The sequence below is a fragment of the Saccostrea echinata genome, unplaced genomic scaffold (assembly GCF_033153115.1).
Source record: "Saccostrea echinata isolate AGI-Se365-2 ecotype Australia unplaced genomic scaffold, CSIRO_AGI_Sech_v1 ptg000022l, whole genome shotgun sequence".
Taxonomy (NCBI): Eukaryota; Metazoa; Mollusca; class Bivalvia; order Ostreida; family Ostreidae; genus Saccostrea; species Saccostrea echinata.
The window spans coordinates 6195161-6223037 of NW_026889771.1; the positions used below are offsets into that span (position 1 = coordinate 6195161).

At 32.6% G+C, this 27877-nt stretch overlaps 2 protein-coding genes across 2 annotated transcripts in view; one reads left to right on the forward strand and one right to left on the reverse strand.

Annotated features, from left to right (window-relative positions):
* The window catches only part of LOC133190276 (coiled-coil domain-containing protein 96-like), a 266577-nt gene extending 258649 nt beyond the window's left edge, over positions 1-7928 (reverse strand). Inside the window, exon 1 of the mRNA XM_061325796.1 lies at positions 7924-7928. The gene's annotated coding sequence lies outside the window, so the exon portion shown is untranslated. The remainder of the gene's footprint in view (positions 1-7923) is intronic.
* LOC133190274 (ankyrin-2-like) overlaps positions 1-27877 on the forward strand; it is a 103559-nt gene that overhangs the window by 47994 nt on the left and 27688 nt on the right. The window contains exons 27-48 of the mRNA XM_061325793.1: positions 581-793; positions 1542-1732; positions 3189-3206; positions 5671-5895; positions 8999-9153; positions 9617-9828; positions 10644-10848; positions 11340-11360; positions 13969-14065; positions 14445-14673; positions 15056-15307; positions 15454-15532; positions 16429-16632; positions 17186-17314; positions 17615-17715; positions 17947-17958; positions 18454-18523; positions 19127-19306; positions 21079-21255; positions 22757-22813; positions 24517-24720; positions 25357-25446. Coding sequence (XP_061181777.1) covers positions 581-793; positions 1542-1732; positions 3189-3206; positions 5671-5895; positions 8999-9153; positions 9617-9828; positions 10644-10848; positions 11340-11360; positions 13969-14065; positions 14445-14673; positions 15056-15307; positions 15454-15532; positions 16429-16632; positions 17186-17314; positions 17615-17715; positions 17947-17958; positions 18454-18523; positions 19127-19306; positions 21079-21255; positions 22757-22813; positions 24517-24720; positions 25357-25446 — 3121 coding nt within the window. The remainder of the gene's footprint in view (positions 1-580; positions 794-1541; positions 1733-3188; positions 3207-5670; positions 5896-8998; positions 9154-9616; positions 9829-10643; positions 10849-11339; positions 11361-13968; positions 14066-14444; positions 14674-15055; positions 15308-15453; positions 15533-16428; positions 16633-17185; positions 17315-17614; positions 17716-17946; positions 17959-18453; positions 18524-19126; positions 19307-21078; positions 21256-22756; positions 22814-24516; positions 24721-25356; positions 25447-27877) is intronic.

Sequence of the window (27877 nt, forward strand, 5' to 3'; positions counted from 1 at the left end):
ATGGATTTTGAGAAATTCCACACTGAATTTTGAATTGTAACAAAATGGTACTTTTTTAATGCACTCACAGCATGGAAATGAGAATGACCAGTTTTTCTGGGTACTAGCTTTCTTATTAGAATGAGATACAATTATAGGAACTCTGAATTTCTATTTTTATGTTTCTGTTTTTTATGATTTTCTGTATTGTGTAAATATTGTGGTGCTAGCTTGTTTAACTTTCAAAATGACAATGCCAAGAGATTTCATATTTGAATTGATTTTCAAATTGTAAAAAATTTTTGAAAAGAATACAAGATAATCAAATAAAATAGTTTCATACTTGAAAAGAAAATATTTTGCAAATATAAACGTGGATTCCATTTTATGTCATCAAGAATCACTTGGCATTGACTGTAATATGAAGACTGGTTTTGAAGTAGCTAGAAAATAACTAGCACAAATTATTTTCTAAATAAAGCTAGATGTTGTAATGTTTTAGCTGATTAAAAAAGTAGATAAAAAACCAGTTTTCAATAGCTAATTCTTAGCATGTGCATTTTTGACTCTGTGTTTCTCTTTCTGACCTCTTGACCTCTAGAACACAGCGGCCAATCAATTTGCAGAGGATTTCTACCTGCGACAATCCGTAAGATACGGAGCTAACACAAACAAACGGCCCATCTATCCAAGCTCCGGATACAAATCACAGCCAGACAAGCCTACTGAAAATTATGCCGAGTCTTTTAGTGTCGATGGTATAGATTTGAATGAAGAATTCAAATATATGCCCGATGATTCGGTTCCCCAACAGGTATCTTGGAATCACTGGGTTGCTGTGGATCTATAACTATTCAGAACTAAGTGTATTTCAACTTAGGTTTTTGGTTTTCAACTACTTTTCTATTCTTTTATTCATATATAGATCATTTTAGGTTTACAAAGACATTAACTCTTAATAGTAGAAGATTTGAAGATACATGTATTTGAAGAAATGAAGATATGTAACTGACTTATCAGTGATAATCAGATAAACTCTAGCTTGAGAATCTAATTTGCTTTAAGCATTAGAATTTACAAATAAGGCTTTATATGTTAACACATATTTATGTGAATAAAAATAATCCTTAAACAGTGCCTGTAATGCATTCTTATTACAATATTGATATTTTAACTCTTGAGTGATCATTGAAAATGAAGCAATTTTAACAAGTGCCATGAAGCCTTTCCATTAACTTGCTTGAAAATTGCACTTGGAAATAAAATTTATTTGTAAACATGCATAAAATCACTTACATTGAATGCATTTTGTTAATCTTTAACATGACTATCTTGTGTTGCTACTAATGAAAGTCATTTCTAAATTTTCTATACTTTATAAAAGCTTAATGCTTATTATAGAACTTTTTAAAAAAACATATGTAGACCTTAAGTAATTCACAGTGAATTGATTGAATGATGCTTGTGGACACCATATAAATAGAACAAATTAGGCATAGCTGAAACCTGTCTTAATTTTGAGTTGTAGGTTTTTGATGTTCTATAATTATCCTCCATTACAGGATTACTGTGAAGCTCAGATAATGACATCTTCTTACGCTGCCTACACTAGCGCTGCCCCACCCGAGACACACCTGGGCCCCGGGGTATCCTCGGCTGACAAACCCAGGGTAGGATCATACAGTGGGTCCTCCTTCAGTGCCAGTTTCGACCCTGATAATGTTGCCATTGATCAAATACCAACATATTCTGGGTGAGTTTTGTTTTATATTGACTTGGAGCTAACACTGGAATAGAAATCATTTATTGATAATTTAAATAAATTAAGTCTACAAATGAAAACTTTCAAATTGATGAAAAGATATTAAATACAAGTAGGTTTACAGAGATCATGGTTTTGGAAATCAATTCAAATTTTGTAGAAATTTTTTTATGTTTAGATAATTATATAATTAATTGTACCAGCTCTTTTCATGGTAGCTAGTATTATTTTTGCACAAAAATTCATGTGTGGATACGAAATTAGGAACACTTTTGTATTTTTTTTTTTTTGATAGCTCTCAGAACAATTAAAAGAGAATGTGATTGTATGTAACCAGTCAAGTTTTTTTTCCTAAGAAACACAAATAATTTGGAATGTTTGAAAAACTTGGATCCAATGTGCAATCATAATACTTAATATTCAACAAATTATTTTTAGTGGAACATATTTTAAGAAAAATTAATTTTGAAATTGACAACACGCCTCTATGTGAAGAGAGTATCAAACTTGTTTTGAAAATCTGTATTATTTATGAATGGAAATTCATTTTTCATACTAATCGTTAGGCCATTATTTACACACTGAATTATAGACAGATTTTTTCATTATTTCCCCAATCATAACAAGGAGCATACGGCGGGTGTGCCTGGTCGGCAGGGGATGCTCAGTCCTCCATTGCACCTGAACCCACCTCTGATGTTTTAGAGGTCCGTGTTTGCTTTGCTCCTGAATTGTATTGTTTGAATGGACTTTTGAGCCTGAATACTGTTCATTATCTCCATATATTTCATTAATTGGAGGTTTTAAAACATCAATAATAGTCCCCGGCCGCTTTCGCAAAAGCACAGGAACATTTAATCTAATTTGTTTGTCAGGCTGTCTATCACAAAAACTTTAACCTTGCTGGTCATAATTTTTGAATGAGAAAAATTAGAGCTTTCATATTTCATATATGCATTACCCATGAAAAGACCTTTCAGAGTATACTATGATTATTGATCTCAGGACATCTGACCTTGAATATTGACCTACTTTTTAAAAAAAAATAACTTTGGCAATAATTTTTCAATGAGAAAAGTTAGGACTTTCATATTCCACATGTGCATTACCTGTAACAAGAACTTTCTAAATTTACCATGAGTTTTGCATGACCTTGAAGTTTGACCTACTTTTCAAAATTTCAAAATTTGCACCAGAGCATAATAAACCCCCCCCCCCCCCCCCCCAAAAAAATTTCTTAAACATGGTAGACAAACAAAAAAAAAGAAAGATAAGACAGTTACAATTTGCTGTTAATCACTTCACCCCCAATTAATAAGACCCCAAAAGCACTGTTCTCTAAATTTGCTGGGGGGAGGAGGGGAGGCTGTGTTTTTCCTCCAAAAATTTAGTATGAATATTGTATTTTTAGTAATTTAATAATTTTATCTTACCTTTTATGCCACAGACGCCTGAAATGGAAAAGGTAAATAAAAACTATTTTTGTGGTGATCTAGCTTTCACATTCATTTTACATCATATTGCTTTATATCTCTTACTTGTAGTGTCAATATCTGCAATCACTGTGTGAAATCACCATAATAGCCACATCATATGCGTTATTTTCACAAGCATGAAACCATTTTTTTCATCAGTTCATCATTTTATCATTTATAATACTAATATTTCTGAAAACATTCATTTCTTTCTCTAAATTATTGGTAAAATTTGACTGCTTGTCTTTATAAATTTAGTTTTATAAATATCCTTTAATATATCAGTTTTGATGATAAATCAATACATGTGTTGTGTACCAGGCATATAAGAGTTCAATTAATGATTTTTCTGTCATCAGTGGTCTGTTTTCAAGAACTTTAGAATGATGTGATTATTTCACCAACAGAGCTAACGTCAGTCAGAGAAATCATTAGAAGTAAATTATAAGTCTGGCAGGAAGCTTTGACACAGGCACAGGACTCTGAGGAGGTCTTGTATAAATTAAGGCATAAGATTCAAACTCTCTACATGACAGTTTCCTCCTTGATATTGCAAAGTTTGATATTTTATTGATTAGGTTTTTTAAGTAATTTTTTTTTGGGGGGGGGGGGTTCAAAAAAAAATTTTGACCATTGTTATGAAAATTTAAAAAAAAAAAAAAAAAAAAAAAACTTGGGAGGGGCAGGTATTAGAGAGGGTAGGCAAGAAAGAGATCTTCTGTGGCCTTAATAATTATAATAATTATGATGGACTAAACATGTATGGAAATATGTAATTCAAAAAATTCATTTTGTAGGATAATTACTTTCACCAAGTACATGAAGACTAGAGTCATTTAATAAGTTTTGCTGTATTTTTTATCATTGCATCATGTGTTAATTAATACAAGCTTGTTGTGAGAGGCGATAATAGTGCAGAAGCTACACTGCAATACAGTGCATACCATAAAACAAAGACTGCTGTAAAAGTTGCTTCCCTTCATACTAGAATTTACAGCAATATCTAAAATTTTATCTTTCACACCTGCATGTTTACTTCAGTATTCAATTAGCTTTTTATATGATAGCCTTCTGCTTATTTCCTTGACTTGGCATTCTTGAGTTATAAGCATTTAATATTTAACAGAAAAATGTCTCAAAAACCCCATTTTACACAGAATGTATTGGTATATATATATATATATATATATATATATATAGTACACGCAAGTGTTTTTGGTTTTGACATATTTTTTTTAACTGACCCTCTGGCAGACAGTCTATACTAGCTACCAAATCCAGATATGCACCTAACTGCATTGATAAGGGATTGTATAGAGAGCAAGTGGAAGGGTGCATTTTGAGATCGAGGGAAAAGCCAGATCTTGAATTACCTTTAAAATCTGTCAACCCCGGTAATTTCAATGCTACTAAAGAAAAGGTATTATTCATCCACAGAACATTTACAATGCAAAATCCCCTATTAACCATGGAGCACCTGTCTTCATTTTTGAATTGTTAAACACTGATAAATTGTAAATATTGAGCTAGAACTGTCATTGAATCACTGTTAAAGTGTGTGGTTTATAGAGAATGTTTGAGGTCATCTGGCCATGTAAAAATTGTCTAGGCTTATAAATGACAATATGTTTGTTTGTTGATATGCGAGGGGAAGGAGTTTTTAAGTGCTGGCTTTTCTTATAGGCAGTGTTTTGTATATGTGTCATTATCACCGGATGTTGAGCTCCCCAAATTTTAACAGGGCCTTACATATTCTTGTTGACTACTATTACATGTGTGCTTGTTTTGAAGATAAATATTTAGCTTTTGGATAATTACAAGGCAACGTCTTCTGCCTTGTGCAGTTTTCCTGGGGAGTCTGTGTGACTGGTGGTCAGTGCTGGCTTGTGTGGTGTAATTGACTGAGGAATTAATTTAAAACACCCAGTGTTAGACACTTGAGGAGATTGTTATCAGTGGTATGTAACACAGTCATTCAGACAGAGGGGTGCTGGTTTAATTCAGTGCTGCTACAGACATTACACGCACAGCCAGTGGAAAGATATCTGTGCTGCCTCTGCCATCTTGGATGGGAATTTTTTTATTTTGAACAGTGAAAGATGGAGGTTTGGAACTTGTATTGATTTTTCTACGGATTCTAGGGGAGAGGGTTTTTGTGTTTGCGCTGCTTTGCAGACTGGTTCAAGCATTGAGACTGTCTAGCTAGAAGGGTTTTGTGTTGTGTTGTGGATTATTATGCTTCTAATTGAAAAATAACACAGAAAAGCAACAAGTGGTGTAGCTGTTTTCTCTCTCAAGGCTGTGTATCCGGGATCTAACTTAAATGTTTTCAATGAGCAGTGTTTCAGCAGGGATTTAATAAAAAATTAAAGCCCTGGAAAAGTTTATTTAAACCACAGGTTTTAGACAGTCATACACAACACATATTGCAAAAATGACTCTTTTAACCCACAGCTTCCTCATCAGTTTCATGGTGGATGCCAGGGGTGGGGCCATGAAGGGCCGCCGCCATTCTGGTGTCAGGATTATCATTCCTCCCAACCGAGCCTCCATGCCCACCCGGGTGACATGCAGACTCATCAAGAAGGACAAGCTGATTCACCCCATCCCTCTCAATGAGGGTGAGGCCCTGGCTGCTAGGATCATCGAGATGGGACCTGTGGCCACCAAGTTCCTTGGGTAAGTTTCACTTTTTCCATTTCAGTAAAAATCGTATTATTTGCATGTTATTTGGTGTAAAACTTTGATATGTTTCCCCAAACATATATTGCTCATTATGAAATTTTTATTCAAAGTTCAGATGTAAAGGTGTCATAAAAACGTCAGTGTCAGACTTGCGTCAAAAAAAAGGCCCTTTAATGCTGAGTGATAAATCAAAAATAGCCTGAAAATAAGCATAAATCTAATCAATTTTAATAGAGTCATCTTGGTCAAATTAAACTACAATAAAATAGTTGCTTAATACTTCATATATTGCATGTCAGCATGCAAAGTTGCCATGCATACAAAATGGCATACCTGCAGCCATTATACAAAATAGACTTGAGATGGCACATTTGAGAAGCCATCAGCAGCTTCAAGTGTGGGTGAAGCCAAGTTCAAGTAAATTCATCAATAACAAATTAGTAAGCATGCCCATGAATCCAATACTGCCTCTTGTGGTTTAGGTTTGATAAATGGGTTATTTTCTCAATAATGGGAAGTAGACATTGTATGTAAATTGCGAACCTTTGATGTTCAAAGTTCACTTAGGAGGAATAAACCCCCAAACATGTTCTTATTACAAACTAATTCTCATGATTGGGTTTTGATAAAGTCAAGACATAGTTGAAAAGAGAAAGCTATAGCCCAAGGTGCTAGGTGATAAAGTTGTGATATACCAGACATTAAACTTCAATTAAAGATGTTAGGTTTATCAGATGAAAGATCAGCTGTTTTAGGATCATTGAACAATGTCTATATTAAAACTTGGGGTAAACATTGATTTAATTTAATAGGTCTAATATTTGACTCTTTATATTAAATTTCCAGATACAATATAGAATATTTTAACTAGTGCCCACCCATTCTTGATAGACATGTTTTGTACCCTTCTGTATGGAAATGTTAAGTTATCGAATGTTCAGAAAAGTACTCGCTGTGTAGGTTTACTGCCAAGAATTGGCAAAGAAAGTTGGTTTGAAAGCTGATCTTAGATAAGTTTAAAGCTTAGGAATGTGTTCTGAAGCAGTCCTGATGTTGCTGTTGTAGGCTATACCTTCTTCAACTTACAGTGTAATTACATTTTAATTAACCCAATATGTTATCAAGATTCTACAAAACTTTTAGCTTCATACATATCAAATTGAGTTTTGATTATGACTTATAGGAGTAGCTTTGCACATTTAAATAATTTTGTGTATGAGGGAAATGAGTAATGTGTATTGCTGGAAATTTTCCTGACAAAATTTTCTCTGCCAACCATGTGTCATGAATGATTTGTAGGAATTCATTGAAAGTAATTGACATTGAAAGAAACATGTAATATTTTGAAAGTATAATGTTAGGCAAAAACCAACAACAAAAATTCACCATTTCTTGCAAGAAACAAAAAAAAATTGCTATGAGTCACTTCAAGTTTCTTAAATTTTTGCCAAGTTATTAAATATGACGTAGGATTCATACTGGACTCAAACATTATTTACACCTCAGTGTGAAATTCAACCACTTGACCCAGAGCTTTAGCGATTTTCTCAATGATTACCTTGAAAGAAATTGACACCAGATAAAAACTTTTTCATGTGTCTCATACTTAGAGGAAAGATTGATTATTTTGGAGGGGGTAATTGATTGAATGGACATAATGGCACCACTCCCTTTTCTAATGGTCATAAGATAACGGCTCATCTTGATATCTTATATGACTATAATCATAAACTAAAATTGGCCTTTGATAGTCTATGAAAATCAAGGGAAGAAAAAAATGGAACAGAAATATTCATATAGATGAAAGCCATTTTAAAATCATCTGACAGTTTTTTCATTACTGGCCTGGTTTCTGAAAATGCGTTATGGTATTTTCCAAAACCGGGACAGAAGTTTAAGCAATTACTGATCAATATATTTGTTGCATAATGCCAGCTATAATGTACATAGAGGCTGTTTCCATGGTCTAGTGTGATTAATCTCCATTGTGATAGGAAAATAGTGTTCAGATAATGATTGAACTGTTGGCAATGATGCAAGCTTGGAGAGGAATGTATTGTTTGGGGTACACATCTGGAGTCTGTTTGGATATCAGTTGAATCAGTAGGATGTCTGATAAGAAGGCAGTGATAAATATATTGATCACATTATCACATGCCCCATTAATATTTTTTTTTAATTTAAAGATTTTCAATGTATTGAGATATACATGTGTAATTTTATATCAGAAAAGGCCTATTTTTGGGGGTGGGGGTGGGGGTGGGGGGATGGGTTGCCAGAAATAGAAGTGTAAGGAATAAACTACCATATTCTTCCTATTAGGGGCTTAGAAAATTGGAAAAAGGGGGCACTTGTTAGGCCTGGCTGCTATTAAACTTATGCTGTGTTACATGTACAGTATTAAACAAAATAGAAACATACTTTTTGAACAGATCCTCATCAAAAATACATATTAAAAGTGGTACATTCTAAATAGAAAAATATGACAGCAAAGTACAATACATGTGTCATATTAAGAAAGCATAAACAATGCATACACATGTTTAATTTCCTCTTGTAAACTGATAACACACAGTTTGGGCAAAACCATGATTTATTATGCAATGTTACAAGGTAAACAAAAGTATCATCCAAGCAATCATGTATTTAGAAATTAGACAAGTCATTCCAAGAATTCATTATTAAATATCATCAATGGATCATGTAAATAGTGGTAAAATCCTGTGAATTTAAATTACATGTACATGGAAAAGACATAAGGAAGGGGGCACTTATTCTTAGTGAGTTGAAAAGGTCTCAGGGGGCACAAGGGTGCAGGGGTGCTAAATACAGTGAATACACTATTCTGTTTTATTTATATGACCTGAGAATTATTTTTGTATCGGATATATTAAATGTTTATTGTTTTCGGTTTCAATCCAGCAATTTCTTTTGTTAAGAGGAATGTGTTACAAAAAAAACAAACTTTTCTAGATGAATTTTTCCAAATTGTAATGTTACTTTCAGGATAGAGTTATTTAATTGAAAGTTTTAAAAAAAATTGTATTGTTGCATAACGAATTGTGCAGTTTAAATATATTCCATCCTCTTTTTTCAGGCGAATTGTCATTGAGATACCACACTTTGCATCTCTGCGTGGCAAGGAACGTGAAGTCAAGATCCTGAGAAGTAACAATGGAGAAAAATGGGAGGAACACCCTATTGCTGCCACAGATGACGCTGTACAGAAAGCACTGCATGAAAGCATGGAGGGTAAAACAAGATATAAGTTAAAATATATTATGAAACAAAGAGAAAGTTCATACTTTTATTATTTGTATTGTTAAGATGTTCAGAAATACAGTGAATGAAGAATGAGATACAAAAGAGCTAAAATGTATTCCTAAGATCTAAAAAATAAGGCCAAGTAAAGTGAAAAAGAAATGACTGTTGGAAAACATACTGATATAGTGCATGAAAATTTGTAACTTCTTATTCTTGGTATAGAGAACCTTTAAATACCGTAAATCACTTTTTATTCACAAGAACTTAATTTTAGCATAATTATGCTAATTGTTTACTTGCAAAAATTTTATTTTTGCATATATTTGTATTTATTAAAAATATATACATAAATAATATCTTGTGAAAATAAGGTGTTTAATGATCTTCAGTTTAACTTAAAAAAAATCCTTCAAGACTGTGATGTTTTCACAGTATGTTACATTCTACTTAGATTTGGATTATGAGGATGAACTGGCTGGCAAAAGAGTGACCCGTATCCTGACTGATGATTTCCCACGATACTTTGCTCTGGTTACCAAGGTGAAGGAGGAGAAACAATGGGTAGATGAGAAAGGACTGATCATCAGCTCCACCGTGGTGCCTCAGGTCCAGGCCGTGTTCCCAGAGGGTGCTGTCAATAAGAAAATCAAAGTCGGCCTGCAGGTTTGTGTTAGTCTCATTCAAGAAACGCAGTTTAGGTCCAAACATATGGCGAGCTTTGTAGAAAATTCTGAATAAATTTTGAAACTTAATTACAGTGAATATACAAGATTAAGAGAATTGTATTTTGCTTTAAAAGGCTTGGAAAATGAATCAATGTAAATGATTACCCATGCACTTAAAACAAAGTGAAAGGGTTGATAAGCTCTTCTGTCAAATCTTGGGTGTTTCTTTTCTATAGCCGTCCGGGCAGGCCAGGCTAGTTGATTGGCAATCTGATATTTTTTAACCCTGAATGTAGCACACCCTTTGACTCTGCTTAAGTGTAGTGGTACATGGTGTATTTATATTGTGTATTCATGTGGATTTAAAGGATGCCTTAAAACTTTGTGGGGAAAAATGCTCGAACACCCCCCAAGTTGACCTGCTTCTGTACTCATTTTTTCACCCAGTGCAGAGTTGTTGAAATTTTGTGATGAATAATTGAAAATTTGGTCTGACTTTTGCCAGTCCAAACAAAGAGGTGTTAGTCCAGATACTTTATTTCATTGTTCTGTGTTTCAAAGTTATTTGTCATCTGGACTGACATGGCTGAGGACTAATGTTTTTTTGACATTTTTCAGCAACTCTGCCAATTAGAATATGCAAGACTGTGATATATGAACTCAGCATTTTTTCATAGTATAAAGATAGTTCTTGTATGAAAAATTTGCTTTGAAGAAAAAACAGAATTGTGCATTAGAGGTGCATTGGCCATTGGTTAATGCTTGACTGTGAATTAAAATTTGAATTTATGCTATTTCCTGCTTGGATAACAGGCTCAGCCAATCTCCCCAGACATCGTTTCTAAACTCCTTGGAAACAGGGTAGCCGTCAGCCCCATTGTCACTGTAGAACCAAGACGCCGCAAGTTCCACAAGAATATCGTGTTGACAATCCCTGTCCCAAAGGCTGCTCAGAAAGGCATGATTAACCAGTACGGAAATGAGGCTCCAACTCTGCGTGTCCTATACAGCATTTCTGGTGAGTAAATTCTGGCTAAATTCAGAATTTAGAGATTGGTCAATACTTTTTTTTCAGACTCAACAAGATCTTAGATATTTCAAAGAGGCAAAAACTATATTAGTGAAAATAAAATCTTATTTGAATATACTGATATGATGAATACTGAGCTAGGATCAGTAATAATTGTTAAGTGTTTTCCCAATATTGTAATTAATTCCTGCATGATGTTTAATTATTTGCCTGCTTTTCTGTGGTACATATCTTGTTAAATTTTATAATAAATGCTTTATCACTAAGTTCAGAACCTTTCATCAAAAGCAGAGACACTGAAATATTTTACTGCTCTGTCATAAACCAGACATTCTATATCTATATAAGTCAGTATGGTGATGTAAGCCTAAATTACGTGTGATAAGGCATGACATGTCTTTATTCTGTGAACTCTGTATAAGATGTTATAATGTCCATTGCTTGACCAATGTCTTTCTTTATGCTTACCGACACTCTAGGCTCCAACAATGCCCTGCGAGGTAACTGCCTGTACATTATATGACAATGTGCCTTATTTTTAGTAGCACTGTTCATTTGCAAAAAATACCTTGCTATGGTATGAAAAAAATGTACACATATTCATTTCTGGATTTGAATTTATTGTATATATTGTTTGAGGGAAAAAAATCCTGGAATTTGAACCTAAATTTTCCCATATACTTGTATGTATGAATGGATGATTAATTTTTCAATATCCTTCTCTAAAACCATCCCTTGACTTGATAACCCACAAACACATGGTTTTTAACCAACTCTTTTGATCAAACTTTTAAGAATACAACTTGACACCCATGTTAAACTTTATTTTGTCCACTATCATTTTTCTTTTTAAAAGAATTACAAGTCTATTGTGGTGACATTGCTCTCTATATATTAGTATCGGTTTAAAATGCATTTCTGTTTCAGTGTTGTAACATATTGGCTTTCACACCCTGAAAGCTTCCATACTCAATTTGCTTCAAAGAACTTTTTTTAAAATTCAGTTTACTTAGTTGCTTTATAGAAAAAAATAAATTGCAATATATTGATCTAAGCTGGCATCGTTGTGTGTTTTTCAACTTTATATCTAAGAAAGAAAGATTTTGCAAGTATTTGTTTCTCAGGTGTTGAGAAATCATGATTTATATAGCACTAGCATGATATAGTATGATATACAAAAATGTATATTGTTTTACTCATAAGCTGCATTAAATAAGGAAAGAAGGGAAAAATCTGCAAGTAATGGCATCTTTTTGTCCACCTCTAATAAGAGAGAATTTTCTGTCGTGGATAAAAGCATGTTTGACATCCATCTGAGCACACTTTAATACAAACTTTAATACTATAGACTACAAAATCTACATAGTTTGCTTTCTAATTTTCTGACTCTACCAGTTGATTAGAAAAAAAATTGGTCAAATCTTTTTAAAGTGAAGTTTTGAACCCTAATAATATATGTTCTTGATATTTGCTTGTTACATGGAAAAAAAAAGTAGGCTTTAAGTTTTACAATGAACTATTGATTTTATATTTATCATATCCCCTCCCCAAAAATATTATTTGGGGTGTACTAGGAATCACCATGTCCATCTGTCTGTATGTCTGTAAGTCTGTCTGTTCATGTGCCTGTCTTGTCTGTCTTGCCTTGTGTCCCAGTCATAACATTGTAAAAGAAGAAAAATAACATTAGAAGCTCATATATTGCACAAAGATTGCTTATGATCAAAGAATATCTAGTGACCCTGAACTAAGTCATTTGGACAAGGTCAAGGTTCACAAGGTAATGAAATATAATGTTAGTCCAAGGCATTACTTTGTAGAAGTTCAAACTGGAATACAAAGGTTGCTTATCACCAGAGGCTGTGTATTGACTTGTATAAATATCACTTATTTTCAAAGTGTAATATTTCTGTCCAGGCCATAGCTTTGAAATGCAATACTAGTAGTGAATTGTAAGCTGTTGACCACAGGGTATTTCATGACCTCAAATCAGGGCCATTGGACATTATTACTGGATTCAAGAACATGTTATTGGAATTCTATGCAAATAAATACAGAAACCAAATTCATAGATTGATAATGATCTGAGCATTACTAAATAAACTTGAGAAAGGTTAAGGCTATGTAAAATGTCAATTTTTGGGGAGTATTAGTCCTGTTAGGAAGTTCTAATTGAATTTGGATTATTTCGAAAATGTCCCTGAACAAGACTTGTACACAGGATTTATAATGCATGTTCACAAAGATTTACAGTACTTTCATTACAATAATACTAACAGACCTGTCCACAGTATACTCTCTTAAAATCACAATAATACTAACAGACCTGTTCACTCTCTCTCAGTCACTACATGTCATGTTTTCAAATTGATGCATCTTATGATAATTGAACTGTACACTAACTCAAGATATATTCTTTAGAATATAATACTGGGAATTCCCACTTGAAATTTGTGGTGATAAATTTAATTCAAAATAATATACTCTAAGCAACATCACTTCATATATGTTTACTTTGTAGTGTAGAAGTATTTGTGATAACAACACTTTAGAGTTTGTATCTGTAGGGGACACTAGACTGCAATACCTGTGTTATGTAAAAAAAAAATATTTTTTTAAAAAAAATCTGATGTTATTTTAACTTTGTTCTTTTATATAAAGAGTAGTGAGCAAGTATATTTTAGTGAAAATTGACTGGTGTATTGCATTCTGGTGAATTATGTCTCCAGATTTGATCTATAACATGCACGATGATAGTGTAGTAGATGACACATAGGTTTTCTTTCCTCCTCGATGCATACACAAACTTCTCCTTTTCTGTAGCATTGTAATATCAATAGTAGATTCAGCATTGTAGTTCACTTGTAGTGTAATACATCTGTTTGTATGTGAAAGAAGTATATAATGTATACATATAGCTGCAAAAAAATATTCAGAAAATATCTTCAGTATCCAGCAATATCATAGAATTCTTATAACCTTTTACATGTATACCCTAGAATTTATATATACATAGACAAGTGCATACTTTAGAGTAGATCTTAACAATGTGTGTCTAATGTTCTCAGTATGGATTTACTGACACTTTCTGTTGGTGGTTACTTGTAGAAGGGACAGAGGCCGCTGTTTGGGACGATCTGACTGACCAGACGGAGCTGAAATTTACAGAAGATTGTGTGTCCTTCACCACTCGAGTCTCTGGCAGGTAATGATATGACCAATTAAAAAAGATAACTGAATGTTCAGTAGTAGACATGTTCAGAATGAATGTGTTCATCACAAATTCATCTTCAGTGTACAAATTTTGATGTCAAGAAAAACAAGAAAAAGTTTTGGGAGATTCTTCATCCCTCTATCTCTCTCTTTTTTTGTGTTATCACAAGATTTTTTTTTGTAAATCTAAAATCTAAATTAAAATGCACACAACTTGAACATCACGTATAGGATAGATTTGATGGAAATGGTCATTTAACATGACAATGTGAGTTATCTCTCTTATCAGAGGGTCAGTGAACCTTAAAGATCATGTGAGATGCAAGATCCATGCAATGCTGTAATATTTTTTTGGACTACCACTTTTACAGATTCTGGCTGATGGATTGTCAGAATGTTGCCGATGCTTGCCGGTATGCCACAGAGCTTTACAAAGAGGCTATTGTAGTTCCTTACATGGCCCGCTTTGTTGTTTTTGCCAAGAGGACTGGAGAAGAAGAAGGAAAGCTCCGTATGTTTTGTATGACTGACGACCGCATTGATAAAACCCTCGAGAAGCAGGAACATTTCATGGAGGTGGCCAGAAGCAGAGATGTAGAGGTAATTAAGGAAGATCTTACTGGGCATTGATCTGACTGGTTTTACATTTAGTGCTGTTTGTAGAGTCTTGAACAAGTATATTCTGGAAATATGTACAAAAGTTTATTTTAAAGTAATAGCTACCACCTGTAAGTCGTAGCCAACAAGTTCTGTTTCTTGCATGCATTGTTCCCCCACCCCCTACCCCTCTCCGATGATAAAAATATTATAGTATTGAATTTTGATTTAACAGCAGCCATGAATCACTATAATTGCTTGCATACACAGGCAAAAAAATATCTCCAGCATTGGTTACCTGTAGTAGGAAGAGTCTGTGATTCAGTAAGGAAGTTTTCCTTAATAGTTGTCTAAAGTTGATATATTTCCATTTTCTTTCCAAAAGGTGCTTGAAGGACGACCACAATATGTAGAAATGGCTGGCAATCTAATACCAATCACAAAATCTGGAGATCAACTCTACATCAGCTTCAAAGCTTTTCGAGAAAACCGACTTCCATGCCTGGTCAAGATTCGAGACAGAGACCAGGAACCTGCCGCTCGAGTGGCATTCATGAAGGAACCCAAGGTGGTTCGTGGTGAGCTGCCCCAGACTCCCATCTGTAACCTCAACATTGCTCTACCAGACATGTCAACTGTAAGTCTTCAGACAATGTCTCTTATCAAATTAAAGCTTGTGAGATCTTTGATGAAGAATCTGTATTTTAATACAAAGTTGAAACAATTACTTGAACTTAATCTCTCAATGCTTGCTTTAGAACTAGAACTGAATATCTATTTCAGTCATCTTCCATGGAAATGGATCCAGAGGCAGCACTAGAACTTAAAAAACGATCTTCCTTACTTAGAGAACATGGTATTGGTAAGTCTTCTTTGAACACCATATTTCTTATGCCTTTTCTTGAAAGGTTTCCAGCAGCTATTATGAATTGAAAAAATAAAGGCCTTTTGTATCCCCTGCATATAGTTAATGCTTATGCAGATATGCTTGGTAGAAACCAAGTCTGCTTAAATTATTTATACAGTCAAACTACATTATCTCGAACTCAAAGGGACCGAGAAAAATTTATCCAAAGGTTCAAGATATTGAGGTTGAAATACAATAAGAAAATAGTGGTTAGGACTTTAAACAGTTCAACATACAAGGTATTTGAGATATGAGAGTTTGAGATACTGAAGTTCAACTGTACTTTTTTTCAAGACTGCAAACCAAGTATTAATCACAATAACTTTTATTTGTGATTCGCTTGACTGTTATTTAATCTCGGACAATAAATTTTGGGGACTGAGGAAACATTCTGCATAATAATAACATAATATAATAATTGGTTCATGACAAGAAATATTTGTGAGTGAAAGTGGGTTGCAAAACTAACTGGTACGTCTTGCACACGAATAAAAGTTGGTTTACAGTACTCCAGTCAATGCTCTATTTCATACAATTTTCATAGACATGCATATTGTGCAGAAACTCCTCACTTTCATCAAAATCTCATTCATATGTGAAATAAGGTCTTCAAGTGTCTTAAGTTCTACAAAATGTGTGAAATTTTATTTTTGGAACAAATATAGTATATACATGTACAGTATAGATATGAGGAAGAGATAACCATTTGTTTTATCTTCTATCTTCCCAAGTTTATAGATGTGTAAGTAGATATTCATAAGAAGTTCACCTGATTAAATCTATGATGCAAAATTTCCTTGATACTTCACTTCTTTTTACATATAAATGACATTTCCTTGTATTTAAAACAGTTGTAGAAGATACCGTAAGCAAAGCCAAGATCAATCTTTCGGATGTTGCGGATACACTGAAGGGAGACTGGGTCATTCTTGCCACACAATTAGACATCTCTGGGGATGAGATCCACAAGATTAACAGTGACTATAGGACTGTCAATGACCAGGCCTTAGCCATGCTGTCCTTGTGGAAGGAGAAGAAAGGAGATCAGGCCACAGGTCTGTTTAGCTCACATTGATCTTGGGGATCCTTAAATACATTTTAGTCTTAAGTTTTCTATAAAAACATTTTTGAATGGAGAAATGTAAGTTTATTTTGTGGATTGATTTAACTTTACTATCTGATGTTACTTTGATATAGTAATGTCTTGATCAAACCTGGATTAATTTAAGCCAAAAATATAGTTTTATAACCATATGGTTATGTTTTACCTGACAACATAACCCAATGGATGCAAAGGGAGTGAAGCCACATTTACTTGATCCAAATAAGTTGTAGTGTGGGGCCAGCCCTTACATGTAGAAACATTTGAAACTGTTGATCAATCAGCAATTTCACACATGTAAATTGCAAGGATTAAACTAGTATGAAGCTTGCAATTGTAAGATAAAAGAGTAAGAAGTATTGTTTTAGGGTTCCAGGGAATACATTTTCAAAAGCATAAAGGATTTTTTTTTTTTTTTGGTTGACAAGAATGAGAGAAAATAGTGATTTAATAGTGAAAATGATTATAGTTTTAATTTTCAAATGCTTTTGATAATTTTTTTGTAGGCAATGAACTAGAGAAAGCACTGAGGAGCATAAACAGAGAAGATGTGGTACAGAAATGTATGTACAATGTAGAAATGGTCCAAGATGAAGTGGAACTGGCAGCAGCTAAAGTAGCCATGGATCAGTCAGGTAAAGAGCCAAAACAGCAGGTGCTTGTTCAATTTGGTGATAGTCAAAGCAATTTAATTTGCATAGTGAGATGACTAGATCTCATTACTTTTACTGTGCTTCAGATGCTATTTATATTTTATGTCATAATTTCAAATTTTGTGTGGAAAAAATTGACTTGAAAAAAGTTTATCTCCTGTGTCTCTAGAATGAAAGAATGTTGCTGTTTTAAAACACCCTCCACAACCAAGCTCCTATACTTACCCAGTAACAATTTGTGTTGCCAAATGTTTGAATGACAGAGATATTTGTATTATGTAGGTTTCGACACATTTGCAGAGGAAATTGGGGTTGGCACACATGACTCCTTGAAACGTAACATGTCACTGGATGTACAGTTTGATGAAAAGAGTGTTCAAAAGGTAACTACAATGTATTTAATTGGTGATAGGTGTTGTGTAGCTTATTTTTTATTATCTTCCCATTGTGTTATTTGTAATTTCAACCTCCAATGTCAAGTTTCTTGTATATTTTCCTTTTATTAATTTTCCGATAATTTTACAGGCAGTCAATGCCTAATAAAGTAAACATAGAGATTTTAAGAGTATGTGTTGTCCTTTTTTCTTTCAAATTGTCTTTGCTTAAATTTTCAGCTTTCAGTTGAGGTGAGAAATATAGTAGTAGTAGTTTTAACCATCATTCATTTAATTCTTTTTTTTTAACGTTTACAAAGTAGTAAATGATTGGAGCACCATTTACTCATTGATTAGATTTATTAACAAAAGGTTGCGTTTAGAAAAAGTTTCTTGAAAACTTTACCTATATGATAGAAACTGTAATTTATAAGGAATTTTTTTTTTTTTGTTTTGTTTTGTTTTTTTTTTTTTTGTTCAAAAGAGGGATTTCTTGAGATGTTTTTAAAAAGAGTTATTCCCCTTTTAAATAGTGCTTTCCCTTTGTTGGAGCTCTTCTGTGTTTGAAAACACATTTTATTTGTAGAGTAATTTGATCTGGCATGGCATGGGTTTCAAATTGTTTAAAGATTCTTTAAATGTTCAGTATTCAAGATGACTCAGAAATGATGGACTGTTCAAAGAAATGACAAATTTTTCTTGAAATCTTTAAAACTTTTAATCTCTTTCATCTTTTGTTTTAATAAGGATTCAGAGTCCGCAGTTGAATCAGCATCTCCTGGAAGTGAAGGACCAGCACCTCAGGCTTATGAAGAAGGTAAAATTTTTAATACTTTGGCTATTTACTATCACTAATATGGGTCTTGATTAGGAAACTACACAAAAATTGTTTGTTCTACACTAGTGTAAGTTATGATCAAGACCCATGACCTATATGCACTTATGTTTTGAACAGTACTTTCTACTTAGTACAGGCAGATTATATATGATATAGAGCTTTTCTTGTAGAGCTTTAGTTGTTCAGCTTACAGTAGGTTTTTTAGCATATAAAGTATAATGTTAGAATTTAGCTAAAGCAGGGAACATTGGATAAATGATATTCTATCAGTTCATTTTATCAAGGAGGGACTGGGAGATATGAAAGTAAATTCACTTGTCACTTTAAATATTAAAGTAGAGTGTACTGTATTGTTTCAAAGCTGTAAAGATTTATATAATTCCTGATGCCCCATCTTGAGCAACTGTGAAAATATCAGCGTTATCTTCAAGAATATTTTATTATTTCTGCAACTTTATGTAAATGTATTAATTTGCAGGAACTGTTGGCTGCATTGAGAAATGCTTTAAATTTAGTGTTCAGTGTTGACAGATATATATATATGTCCTGCTTACGTACCAGTATTTTGCTTGTTTCTGCTAGATACAGCTCGGTCTCCGTCTAACGACGATTTCCTGATCCCCGAGATCAGTGATCGCCGAGGCCAGGCTAAGGAACCAGAAAAGCCAGTGAAAACCAATGATGACTTCTACGATTTAATTGACAAATTGGATAAATACAATGAGTTTAAAGAGAGACAAGAGCAGACCGGGCCCAGTGCAGGTAGCTTTGGCACTGGCTTGCAGCCCCTGAATGTTGTTAATACTAAATGTCATCAGTTTTACTAATTATTCTCTAGCTCACATATTCTTGCCATGCCCTGCAATCACTATTCTTTAGCTGCGTTAACTATATAATGGATATACCTATCTATGATTTGATGTGGTGTTTGTTTTAGTATTACAGCAACATCGGAAATTTCTTTTTAAAAAAAGAATCTTTCAACAGAATTCAATGTCCATTTTCGGAGTGCATGATGTTTCAGATCATGCATGACAGCCTTATTTTCGGCTGGATAGTGAAGTCCAGTCTATGGATAAAAACATCTATCTCATCTGTGTAAACTGTTCTGTGTTGACTGTTGAGTCATTGTTAATATATAAAAATGTATAGTCATTAATTAAACTTCACACAGAGTTAAATCTGGATGAAATATCTCACATTGGCCTTGTCAATTGTCTTTGAAACAAATGAAGGCAACATTTTTTTCTGTTGAGGATTATCTATTGTCATCATTTCCATCTAACACAACAGGTAGATAAACCAGGATGATATTAGGGATGGGTATTGCCAAAAATTTCGTATCGTGATATATCATGATTTTTTCCCCAAAATATCACAATAATATTGTGATATTTTTACACAAAATTTTTACTACAGTTTCAAATTAATTTCTATAATTTTTCTTAAAAATACGCTGTAAAAACATAATTCACTTTTTTCATTTTTATTTATATAAAATAAAGCATGTTTGGATGCAGTAGTTTAACTTTTTTCTACATTTTTTTGACTTCCTGTAATTTTTATTTAATAGTTCGAAGAAATAAATGAATAATTTCTGGAATTTATAATTATGTACCAAATACCGATATTTTAGTCTCCGTATCAGGATACATATCGTGCAATAAAAAAATCACGATATACTGGTATACCGATAAAATCACACATCCCTAAATGATAGACATGTAATTTTACTCCACCATTGCAGTTGACACTGGTCTTGATCTCTGACCTTGAAGTTAATGAAATTTATAAATTTTGGATAAAGATGCCACATTGCAATCATCTCTTAACTTCACATATTTAGGTGCATAAAGAACCAAATCTGCTAATTATGCATAATGAAAATTTAGAGTAAACATAAGTCAGGGACTACATGGTACAATAATGAATTAGAACAATCACTTTTATATGTTTATATAAAACCATACTTTGGTGATGTAATATATGAATAAGAAGACAACGGATTGTCACAAGTCCCTCTAAAATAAGTACACATACAGTATTAAAGATAAAAATGAATATGTAATTATGTATATCGACAGCATGAAAAGTTTTGGTAAAGGCTTTGCATGTATATGTTAAATGTGCAAGCTATTTTATAATACTGATACTGTAATTTATGAATATGACATGTAGAATTACTAAAAGATTTTATTACTGTTAAATGTATAAAAGGAATAAGATGTATTTATGGGTCTATATTCAAATTTTACATAACCCTTAATTATCATTCATACATTACAAAAATGTAGTTTCCTTATTTTGGACTATATAATATACATATGTACACACTCTTAATTTACTGGATATATTGATTTAAACTGTAACAATCATCAATAATTTAATCATGGTTATGGGATAAATGAAATATATTTTGATTGTGAATTTAAGTTTTTAGTTAAAAATATTTTTGTTGAACAGAATAAACTTCTCTTTATTTGTTTATACGGCCTTGTTTAGTCAAGCTATTAACAATTCTTATTACAACATAGATATCCATATGGATGAATCCCAGACAATAGCTGAGGAAGAACTAACCTCCACCAAACAAGAGAGACCCAAATCTGAAGAGATTATTTCCAAGGTGGAAGAACTAAGTCAGCAAATGGCCCCCGCCCCTCAGGAACCTAAAGATCTGCTCCCAGCCCCCACACAGGAGCCCACAGAAGGTATGGAATAATTGGTTGTATCAATCTGTCATACTTGCATTGTGCATGATCTTCAGCTGGTGATTTGGTGCATCTAGAATTGAAATAAAATGTTCACTGATCTCTCTCTCTGTCAAGATTTAAGATTTTAAACCCTACCAATGTGAAATCTTATTCAGAGAATGATATGAATGATACCTATGTCTAGGTCATCCATTGACACATTAATTAGGTTGAAAGTAAAATGTAAGGCCATCATTAAAAAATTTTTGCGTGATATACTCCAACCCACATTTGTCAAGGTTTATTGAATTATTTTAGGAAACACTGATAATCATCATTAAAAATCGCAGACTTAGAAATTTATTAAGATATTCATTACAATGTATATATGGGACAGCTAGACAGATTTAATATTTATTGCTGTAAAAAAAAAAATCAATTTAGAAAGTGTTTTTGAGAAATCTTTAACTTTAACTCTAAGAATTATAAGGACAATCTGCATTTCCATGAAAACAAAAAAAAAAATAAATATAAAGTACTGAAAAAATGATTGGGTAGAGATGATTTTGATGGGTCGGTCAGAGTATGTGAAACAAATCATTTCTTATTGTTGGTCCAATTATCATTTTTATTAAACCAAGTTACTGTTTTCATATCATTTCAATGTTGGCTTTAGATATTCTCTACTTGACCAGCATGTTGACTTCGAAGTAAAATTTTATTTGAGACGCAGCTTCATTGGTTTAGAGGACAGAACTTTAAAAAATAAAAGTTTCACTGTCCTTCAAAGTACATGTATGTTCACAGCTTGAAAAGGTTACAATTTCTAATGAAAAAGGATTCATTCACACGAAAATTTCCCAAACACATTGGTAGGGCCTGACCATGCACATTCCCTTTCTTCACTATGCTCTTTCTAAGTGTATGATGTTTTAGTTCTCTTGAGATGAATTATTTAGCATTGGACTCTGCATGAATATTCTCATGCATTCCTTATTATTTAGAGAACCACTTAGCACTTGAAAATCTGCAAAATAATTATGATCTGTACATGTCTGTATAACATATCCAATTATTTTTGGTATAGGGATATTTTGTCTAGATGTTATCAACTACCGTAACCAGATGCAATTAAAAATTGCTCCTAAGATTCATCACCCCTTTGTTTACTCACATAAAATTTGGCCGTAATGCTAATGATTTTTCAAAAAAAAAATCTAATTTATAGTTAAAATGCACACAGATTCAGTATAGCTTGTGAGGAAAAATTTGACAGACATGGCCTTTTAATTTGACAATTTTATAAAGGAATAATAGTCATTTTTTCTCAGTAAGAGTTATCTCTCATGCAATGTTGCGTATGTTTGTATGGGTTCTTAAGAAGAGGTGCATGCACAAAATACGGTCATAGAATAATCTTGGTTCTATGGTTTTGTAGTACATGTATTTGTTAGGAATAGTTAAAAACTAATTGGTGTCAATACACCTTCTGCATTTGTCCACTATTGAATGTTTACAGATGAGGAGGGCACTAAGACACCACCTCCTAGTCCTGTGGAGGGAGAGTTTGTACCAGGTACTATAAACACTGATGGAATGTGTCTGCCAACTCCTGCTGCACATAGCATGACAACATTGCATATGAAAGATTTTTGGAATTTTACAGAAATTTAATATTTGCTATGTGCTGTTTTTTGGTGCTTTGTCCCTTTTTTTCATTTTATTTAAAAGAAAGATATTATGTTCTTCGTAGATTTCAATTCTATATCAGAGACAAAAAAATCTCATGCAGGTAAACTGATAATTAAAAACTGTCAGAATTGTTTGGAAATTTGATTTTTAAGAATAATTTTGGTTTGAAATACACAATTGAGAATAAATTTATCAAATAATATTATTGAGAAAGTCCTGTTTTATAATATTGGTAAATCTGTCTTCGTGCAGAGGAGGGGCAGACACAGGTGTTAATTTGTTGTTCCCTTGTTTAATGTATTTATTTGTAGATACCACACTCTGAATAATATATGGTGAAGTGGTGTTCATAAAATTAGATCTAACATTTAGAAATAATATTTCTAATTCCTGTAACTAAAGACTTGATCCTAACAGCTACACTGTAATTGTCACTGTCTAAAAAAAATATTATTTGAATAAAAAATTATACTCAGCACTGACATATATTGGAATTCTCTATATGGAATAATCCATCTCCTACATCTAAATTCATTAGTTATTGCTTTAGAACTATTTATGCTTAACTTAACTGAGTTATTGAGATAACATGTAATATTGAGATAGAATAGGAATCATACTGCTTCTGTAATAGATGGAAGTATGAAATGGACTGTTGTGTGTGCATTTTTCACAGTACATCTTGCTTTGTGTGATGATCAGATGTTTGGCTAATCTTGAAAGGAATGATTGCAAACATTTTGTTTAAGCATAGTTTGTAGATGTGGCTGGTATAAACTTGCAGGTTATGAATGTTAGATGTGACTTTATGGCCCTCGTGATTTTACAGTACTTTTATTTAATTATTCATCTTTCATTACTTCATATACTAGTATATGTATGTGATCTACACAAGACTGAAGTAAAAAAGGGTCATGCTTGTCCACACTACTTTTAGGACACATCATTTAGTTTATGCTTGACATAAAGAAGACACAAGTAAATAATAAATTGGCAGAGAGTTTCCCTTAGAATTTTGCTTCTTTTTATGTAATACTAAAGTCTGATGAACTTCTTGAAGAAACTCAAAATCAACATGCAATATGTCACCAGTTTAATGCGAGACTCAAATGTTACCATGCATTACTGCTGAAAATTTTTGAATACATTAGAATCAGAAAATATTTAGGTAAAGATTTCATGGTTTTAAACTTAAAAGTTATTTTTATCAGAATTTGATTTCATGGTTTCTTATATCATTACATGTATTTTATTAATAATTGTCTAGAATTCACAGAATTCTTTAAAAAAAAAATAATTTTGTTGAATAGCCTTATCCACAAATTACCATTAAGTTAAATCCCTCAAAAATAATTTTTGCTTCTACAATAATTGAAAAATGTTCTCCATATATATTTTGTAAGAATTTTGGAACTACCTGTATTCTTCACTACACTCCCCCCAAAAACTTTTTTTCCCTACATACACTACAGATGGAATCACCCCCCCCCCCCCCCCCCCCATCAAAAAAAAAAAAAAAATCAAGTGTTAACACCTAAACCCATTTATTTCAAAAATACTAAACTTTCCTTTAATGCTCAAACTTAGAACAAGAAAAACTGGTTCATGAGATTGAGGATGCTGTTGAACAGTCTGTTCAAGAGGAAGATGAGGAGGAGGAGGAGGAGAAAGAGGAGACAATAATTGAGGAGACCTTTCAGGAGTCCGATGATGGTATAACATGGAGGACCATCCGTAAAACAACCATCATTACTCCTGAAGGTCAAACCGAAAAATTTGAAGTTTTAGGAGGTATTCCACATTGTCAGTGGAGGCTTTCAGTGTGTTTTTTGCAGAGATTTCCTCCAAACATTTAAGGAAGGAAACTGCTTCTGTTCTCCTTGCAAGCTTTTGCTGATTTTTTTAGTTGCAAAATTACAGATAAACATTTTGTTTTTTCCTCTTACAGGTTTATAGTTGTTTCCTATAAACTTTTTCTTCCTAGCACTTCCTTGGTGCAAAATTATGACCTAGATATATCCTTCTTCCATCTATATAGGATCTGAGTACACTTTCAATGATACTTACTCACATCTTTTCTCATTTTATTCATTCAGGATCTGAGAGCATGTGATTACAATGCATGTTTCTGTGTAGTATATCTATTATATATATATTTTTTTATTTCTAACTGTTCAATCTATGCAGCTAGTTGAAATGAGGTTTGAATTTTATTACATTCTTTTAGTGGACTGAACTCTCACAGGCTGTTGATATATATATATTTTTTATTTTTCTTCATTTATTAGCTGTACAATATTAAAATATGAAAGTACTCTATAGAGATATGTACAATTTTTTTTTCTTTGCAACATACAGATTTAATATTTTAGTGTCTGTAAATGAGACCTGCAAATTTTGTGACATTTTTTGTTCATCATCTTTCAGAGGAAGCCAGAGCTCAGCAGGCTGCTGTTGATGAATTGGCAGCTCGACTTTCGACCACAGAAGAACCCCAAGAACACCCTGGGGAAACGGGTGTGTAATTTGTCACTCTTATGAGGTTATAGGCAACATCTTGTGTCTATGCATAGACAACCAATATGATTATATTCTTGTCACAGATAAGCCAATGAATTGCTGCCATTTCAAATTCCAATAAAAACCTCTCTTTTACTGTTTATTCTTTGTTTCGTTGGTTTAACAAGACGGGAATGTTTTTATCATGTCAATTTTAAGGAAAAATGCATGGTCCATGATTAAACCTTTTTCAGAAAGTATATGTTTTCTTTCCCTTTATAACTTAAAAGTTAAAACCAGTCATTGGGTTTGAAATGGTGCTTTTCAATATTTCGGATGTCAAGATATTTCAAATGTATAGAGTGTTTGGACAGCTAATTCTCAGGAATTCTAAAATATTCCATGACAAGGAATCGTGTTTAAAAATTCTGAATTTGGAATTATGTTTTTGAAATGCATTGAAAGGACATTTTTTATTTTCATACATCTATAAAAGTCCTTATCTCTGAAATGATTTTATATATTTCAAAGATGTAGTTAGTTTATGAAATAACTTGCTAATATACCCTGCTAGTGTAGAGTGTGCAATATTTGCTAGCAATTTAATACATTTGAAATTTCTGCCATTTTAAAGATGTAGCTCCACAGATTTTAGTCAATTGTATGATAATCACTGTATATTTTGTATAAGTCACTACTAAAATGATAACAATTTCAGACTGAAACCTTACTGTTTCCTCCAAAGATTTCTCTGAATATGAGTAAACAAACAGATTTCAGCTACAGCAACAACCTTTTTGCAATTTAATCTTCAGGAATCTCAGAATATTTGGGGATAATTTTATAAATATTCTACATTATTTGTTTTTATATCACAATTTTATTATATTGCTACTCATGTATGTGCAGCTAAAATTTTTATTGATTGGAATATATATAAATATTTTATGCATACTTGATATTATTAGAATGCTTGAAGGTTGAAGTCGTTGAAAACTGTTAATTGTTACTATTTATATACATGTATTAGAACTTGATGTCCAGATTTATCGAGTTGTAGAGATTTAAGTATTTATGCATGCTTGAAAAGGATTTCTTATTTAGCTATTCTGCTTTCTTATGGAGAATTCATTTATCTTCTTTCAGTTTATGTTCACCAACTTTGTCAAAAAATGCTTAATTGCACTAATGTTGTGATGCAATAAAATTTGGATTTAGTGTAAAATAAAAAAAACATGAGCTTGTTTTTTGACTTCCTTTGTTTTCAAGTTGTTTGCTTCACCATGGTTGACAAGATATTGCTCAATGAATATTTGAAATGGGGGAAAAAAAATGAAAGTGTAACTTTGACAAATAATGTTTTGTCATTATGCTGGTGAAATCACATGATCGGTTTGATAATAATGGTTTGGAGTTCTAGATCTCAGACATAAATGTTCCAGTCATACCCACTTCCTTCACAATGTAACACAAAAGTTTTATCTCTGTTCCATGTCTTGGTTTTAAATTTTTGTTTCCTTTTTTTCTGCTGCACTTGTTTAATCATATCAATGCTATTTTTGTGTGAAATATATATGCAGCTTTGTTCTGGAAAAAGTTTTCTTTTTTAGGTAAATCTGGAAAGAGTCTGAAAATTTTGATTGCATGGTCCATGGTCTGATTCTAACACTTGAAAATATATTTAATATAACCATTGTTGTTGCTTTATCTTCCCAAGAAAATTTTGTATGCTTAACTCTTGTAGAGCTTTAATAGATTTTGAAACTAGTCATGTAATATAAAATATGAGGCATATTTAATGTTGATAAACATGAATCAGAAAACAATTTTTTATCCTAACTTTTAGTTTCTAGTTTAAGATTGGTACTTTTTTTTTTATATATAAATTTATCCTGATTTTGATTTTATTTTTGGCAGTTGTTTGGTCATTTTTTATTTTCGTTTTTGTTAAGATTGAAATTGTCAGTTGGTACCCCATACTCTGTGATTTCTCCAGCCTTAGAATATCTGCCATAATTTGAAAGATGCATAAATTATCAGAGCAAAATTTTGTCAGTAGCTGTGCTCTTTTTTCTATTACTTTTTTGGTTTTCACCTGTTTTTTGCATGCAGCTTTTTTTTTTTTTTTTTTTTTTTTTTTTTTGTGCACTAAATCATCAAAACTTTTTCTCATGATCACATATCTATATTCACCAAGTAATAATACATAAATGGCGCATCTAATATAATATTAAAAAGAAAACTGTGAATATTTAACAGTACATCTAGATTTTATTCATATTTCTGTAACGTGGATCAAAAGCAATTACTTTTGGCATGGCATCTTCTATCTTTGTAAAATGCAGCCAAGTGTTTGTAACATTTTCTCTCCACTTGATCTGCATGAAGTAGAAAATCACAATACATGTATAACCAAATTACTTCCATCTTTATTGTCATCTGAGATTTA